Source organism: Arachis ipaensis, chromosome B07, assembly GCF_000816755.2.
Source record: "Arachis ipaensis cultivar K30076 chromosome B07, Araip1.1, whole genome shotgun sequence".
Lineage (NCBI taxonomy): Eukaryota > Viridiplantae > Streptophyta > Magnoliopsida > Fabales > Fabaceae > Arachis > Arachis ipaensis.
Genome location: NC_029791.2, coordinates 10,521,636 through 10,526,794, shown reverse-complemented (window position 1 = coordinate 10,526,794; position 5,159 = coordinate 10,521,636). Strand labels below are relative to the sequence as shown.

The 5,159-nt window shown below is 29.7% G+C and overlaps 1 protein-coding gene across 1 annotated transcript in view; it reads right to left on the bottom strand.

Moving 5' to 3' along the window:
- The window catches only part of LOC107608907 (60S acidic ribosomal protein P0), a 2,494-nt gene continuing 2,034 nt past the window's right edge, over positions 4,700-5,159 (bottom strand). The window contains exons 5-6 of the mRNA XM_021107300.1: positions 5,125-5,159; positions 4,700-5,037 (exon numbers count right to left, since the gene is read on the bottom strand). Coding sequence (XP_020962959.1) covers positions 4,888-5,037; positions 5,125-5,159 — 185 coding nt within the window. The 3' untranslated portion in view covers positions 4,700-4,887. The remainder of the gene's footprint in view (positions 5,038-5,124) is intronic.

Sequence of the window (5,159 nt, the reverse complement as noted above, 5' to 3'; positions counted from 1 at the left end):
GAGTATTGGAACTTAGAGATACCTGAGGGGTGTCAGTGTATTTATAGTGGTGAGCCAATAACCACCGTTGAAGTAGTTCCACTTTTTAAGGTGGATAACCGTCCCTTTATCTTAGGGAAGTTGGGATATGGTTCCTAGAAGTGGGTTGAGAGATCTTAGGGGCAGTTTTGAGTTTGAGTGAGGGTTTATCTGCCAGCTAATCCCCATTCCCGACTTCTTTAGAGCAAGTCGTGACGATCACCGACTTCGTAGTGTCTGGCTTGTGTACGGTGAGGTTCAACCCTTTTGGGTTGACCCTTTTTACTTGGATCCTGGGCCTTAGCGTTGGGCCAGGGTATGAAGAGGAAGTCTATGCCATTTGAGCTATAACTCATTGGCGTGTCTTTTTAAAATTAAATACATATTTAAAATACAAACTAAATAAAACTAAAATTTAAAATTTCAATTTCAATTTTAAATTTCTGTTTCAGATTTAATATATTTATTTATTAATATATTACAATTTAAATATACATCCAAAAATAAATTAGTTAGAATTCAAAATTTCGAATTTAAAATTCTAAAATAAATCTTAAACCATCTTAAATCACTAGTAAAATCTTCGCTCCGTAAAGATCCAGAGCTGCATCGCCTCTCCCTCCTCATCTGTGGCCGTTTTCGTCTTCTCCCGCGTTGGGCACTCCTCTGCGACGATCTCCTCCTTTAGCGACGTGTTCCTCCCCGCGACGCGCACTTCTCCTGCGTACACTCCGCGCCTCCTCCATCGATGGGCTCCTCTCCGTCCCTGGTCTCCTCCCACGCGCCACGCACAACCGCCTCCATCTCCTGCGCCTCCCCTGGTCTCTTCCCCCACGTCGCACTCCTTCTGTCTTTGGTATTTCTGCTTGCAAAATTTTAAAATAATTTGGTTAAGTTCATTCATGAAGATATGTTATCTTTTTTTTTGCTTAATAAAAAGTTTTATTTTTTTAAATTTATGTATAATATTGAAAGTGTTCGTATTTTTTTTTTTAAACTGTGATTATAATTTTTTTTGCACTCATATGTTTGATTTGGGAGTTGTAATGTTAACCTAATTTGGATGTGTCAATACTTAATTTTGGATGTGTTTATGTTGTTCATTATGTTCTCTTATGTACATATATAAGTTTTTTTTACATGAGTTTGGATGTGTTGATAAAATATTTAGAGTGCATTCTTATAATTTTGGATGTGTATTTGAGTTTAATTTTTTCTGTGTTCAATATGTAATTTAGAACTAGAATAAGAATAATTTAAATGTGTTAATACATAATTTTGAATGTGTTTATGTTGTTTATATGTGTTTTTGACATGAGTTTTGAATGTTTTGAATAAAAAAAATAATTAAAGCGAGTTTAATTGATTTTGAAAACTTCACTAATTTTTTAAAAATTAGTACACAAAAAGTTGTTACGAGTTTTATGGTTTAATTTGCAAAAAATTAATGTATTGAAAGTGGTTACAAATTTTACTGTGATAAGTATTCCAAATAAAAATGGTTCCTTAAAAATAAGAAATATGATTAATTAAAAAATTAAAATAATAAAAACTAAATTTTGTTGTACAAGTAGCATTTTCCATTTCATTTATATGCATATCATTGTGCCTTGAAAGATAGAACTTCTACTGTCCCAACGATATAATGACTAATAGAGTTGCTAATCACTTTAGCTTTTTGGTGTTAAGACTTCTAAGTCACCAAACACTTCGTTCATAGAAAATTTTTGAGAGATTAAAAGGTAAACTTTTTATATTTTCTTTTCTATTTTTGTTTTTAGTTAGACCCTTTTTTTCACCCCAAGGGTTCTCAAAAAAATGTTATCATATATTCAATAATGTTCTCTTTCTTATTCATATTCATATTCATATTCAAAAGAATATATCTAATTTTATTTAATTGAGAAAGTAGTAATAAAAAACAGTCCTTTAATAAATGTCCAAAATGATAAGTGAATATCGGCTCTAATAAGAGTAGAAATACATGAATTAGATGACCTAAAAGATATGCATGTGTAGTAAATTTCAAATTACGTATTAGTTGATGTAAATTGCAAACATCTACCCAAAATAATTAAAAATTGCCGACAGCAACACTGATGAATTTAAACATCAAAGTCGTCACTACCCTTTAGCAACTGGAATGGGGAAGTTGTCGTGGAAATTGAGCTCATCATGACCCATTATGATTCCTTTTTGTTTTCTCTAAAGTTTCATTTGGTAAAGTACCTTGACATCAAACCTAACTTAGAATTGTAATTGTATAGTATATTCATATTTGTAGTTATTATGTCTGGCTTGGAAGGATAACGAACCTACTTTGAACTACTTAGTTATGACTTTTGAGAAATGTTTTATATAATCAATAATGATGGAGTGATGCATATCCGTTTATTGTAGGAATTCGAGATAAACACATAAATATAACACTTATTATTCTTCGTGTCTTTGTTTACTTGTTCAATCCGTTCAAATATAGAAATAGTTAAACCGAGTCATTCGTGTATAGATGAAGGCGTGATATTTCTAGAAGTGTTGGATCATCTCAAATTTGAATCATATATGTGTCTAATGTCTTTTTTAACCTATTTGATTAAAAAAAAACACTTGAAATGACGTATATTTTACTATACAATTTTAGAATTGACCTTAATTTTATCATTCGCACTAATATTACTATTGTTTATAAAGCCAAAGAGGATGACATGGCCAACTGAGAAAGGAATCAATACAAACCTTTTTTTTCATAAGTAAAATCCGAAGTTTAAATCAAAAGGAGCACACTACCATAAATAAGACTAAAAATATATAACTACTTTACTCATACATAATCACACTATCTAAGATGTTCACGTATATGTTCAAGAGTCTTGTGAGATGCTCAAAAGTTTTACAAAGAGCTAGACATAAATCGTTTTTCAATAGTTTTAACCATTAATCTCAATTACAAAAAAGATATAATATGTATTAATTAAAATCAACCGTTAGAAGTATTGAAACACTCGTATTCTAAAAATATTTGAAAATTTTTTAAAAGTATGTCCATCTATAAAATTTTTAGCATATCTGATAACCACAAAATATAGCAGAATAAGACATGATTCTCTAAAATTCAACTTTTTTCTTAGTTATTCAGAGAATTTCGGAGGCTGCACCACATATTACAAGTTAGGGTCGACCTCTTCTCATGTTTATTTTCTTCTCCTAAGCTGTAGGTGTCTTAGCCACTTTTACTATATCAAGGTTCTATATAATCATAGTTTGGACAAAATGAAAAAAACTTTAATTTTAGCTACCAATCTAAAATGAGGTTCAATTTGACATATTCAAAAGCCCAATTTGATTTGTATTCCTTAAACATTGTTCTATTCTTGAACTTCCAAATATTTCATACCAAAACAGAGTAAGGGGTGAACTCTCCTCTTTTTTGTCAACCCATAGAATCTCCCATTTTAATACCCTACCAGTAAAACATGTCCGACCATAAAGACCATAATTTTTTTACCAAAGAAGAATGAGTGGTTTATGGTTTCTAATCCTTTGACAACGGACAAAACTTCAATTGGCTAAACACATGCTATTCAATGTCCACAACTTCTACAATTTTATAGCTTCCTTGATTAAAGTGATGAACCTTCATAAGGATTTCAGAATATCACGACCTTATGATATACTGTTACATATAAGCGAAGGGCATTGGCTTTTCACGTTTTAACGTGCAACAATTCATGAAAAATAGAAGCACAGGCAACTTTAAACAAAATTAAATGGGTTAACCACCAAAAATGCCTCCGAATTATTCAAACGCTGACAAAAATACACCTGAATTTTACTATCGACAAAAATACCTTTAAATAATTTAAAAACACAACAAAAATACCCAATAGTAAATATATATTTTCAAAAAATGTCTTAGAGATTGAATTTTGATGCAATTTTTTGCAAGAATAATTATAAAATTGAGATATTATTATTCTTAAAATTTGGTGATTTTTTGTTAAGTATATTATTTTTTTATAATTTTTTTGTTAACAGCCAATAATACTTTTAAAAAATCACAAAAAAATATATACTTAACAAAAAATCACCAAATTTTAAGAATAATAATATCTCATTTTTCTAATCATATTTGCAAAAAATCGTATCAAAATTCAATTTCTAATGTATTTTTTGAGAAATACATATTTAATGTTAGTTTTTTTTGCAAGATTATCTAATATTAAATATGTATTTCTCAAAAAATACATTAGAGATTGAATTTTGATGCAATTTTTTTTAAGCATGATTAGAAAAATAAAATATTATTATCCTTAAAATTTGGTAATTTTTTGTTAAGTATATAATTTATTTGTATTTTTTTTAACAACTAATAATACTTTTAAAAACTCACAAAAAAATATATATTCAGTAAAAAATTATCAAATTTTAAGAATAATAATATCTCATTTTTCTAATAATGTTTTCTAATCATGTTTGCAAAAAATTACATCAAAATTCAATCTCTAAAGTATTTTTTAAAAATACATATTTACTATTGAGCATTTTTGTTATATTTTTAAATTATTTTTGTTGTATTTTTAAATTATTTAAAGGCATTTTTGTCGATAGTAATTTTTGTCGGCGTTTGAATAATGGGTGCATTTTTATCAGCGTTTGAATAATTCAAGGGCATTTTTGGCAGTTAACCCAAATTAAATATATTGTAAAAATTCCAAAATTAAATTGAATTGTGTCTGGTCTTCCCTATTTGTTGGGTCGAGGCGTAAAAAAAATTTCTAGAAGTAATTGAATTATATAAAACAAAAAGAACACACAACGTAACATAATCTAGAACGAGTGAATACTTAAAATATTAAATCTAACAAAGGCCTAGTCAAACAAACTGAAACCCATGTCATCATCAGATTCTTCAGCAGGCTCTTCCTTCTTTTCCTCTTCCTTAGCAGCAGCAGCAGCCGGAGCACCACCTGCACCAGCAGCAGGAGCAGCGACAGCCGCCACGGCAAATTTGCTGGGGTCCTGCAATTAACACAGCAAGTTGTAAGAGACAATACCTTAAAGTAGTAGTATTTTAGCGTAACATAATCCAAATTTAAGAGACAATACCTTCAAATACTCCTTAACCTTGTCAGCCTCTGGGA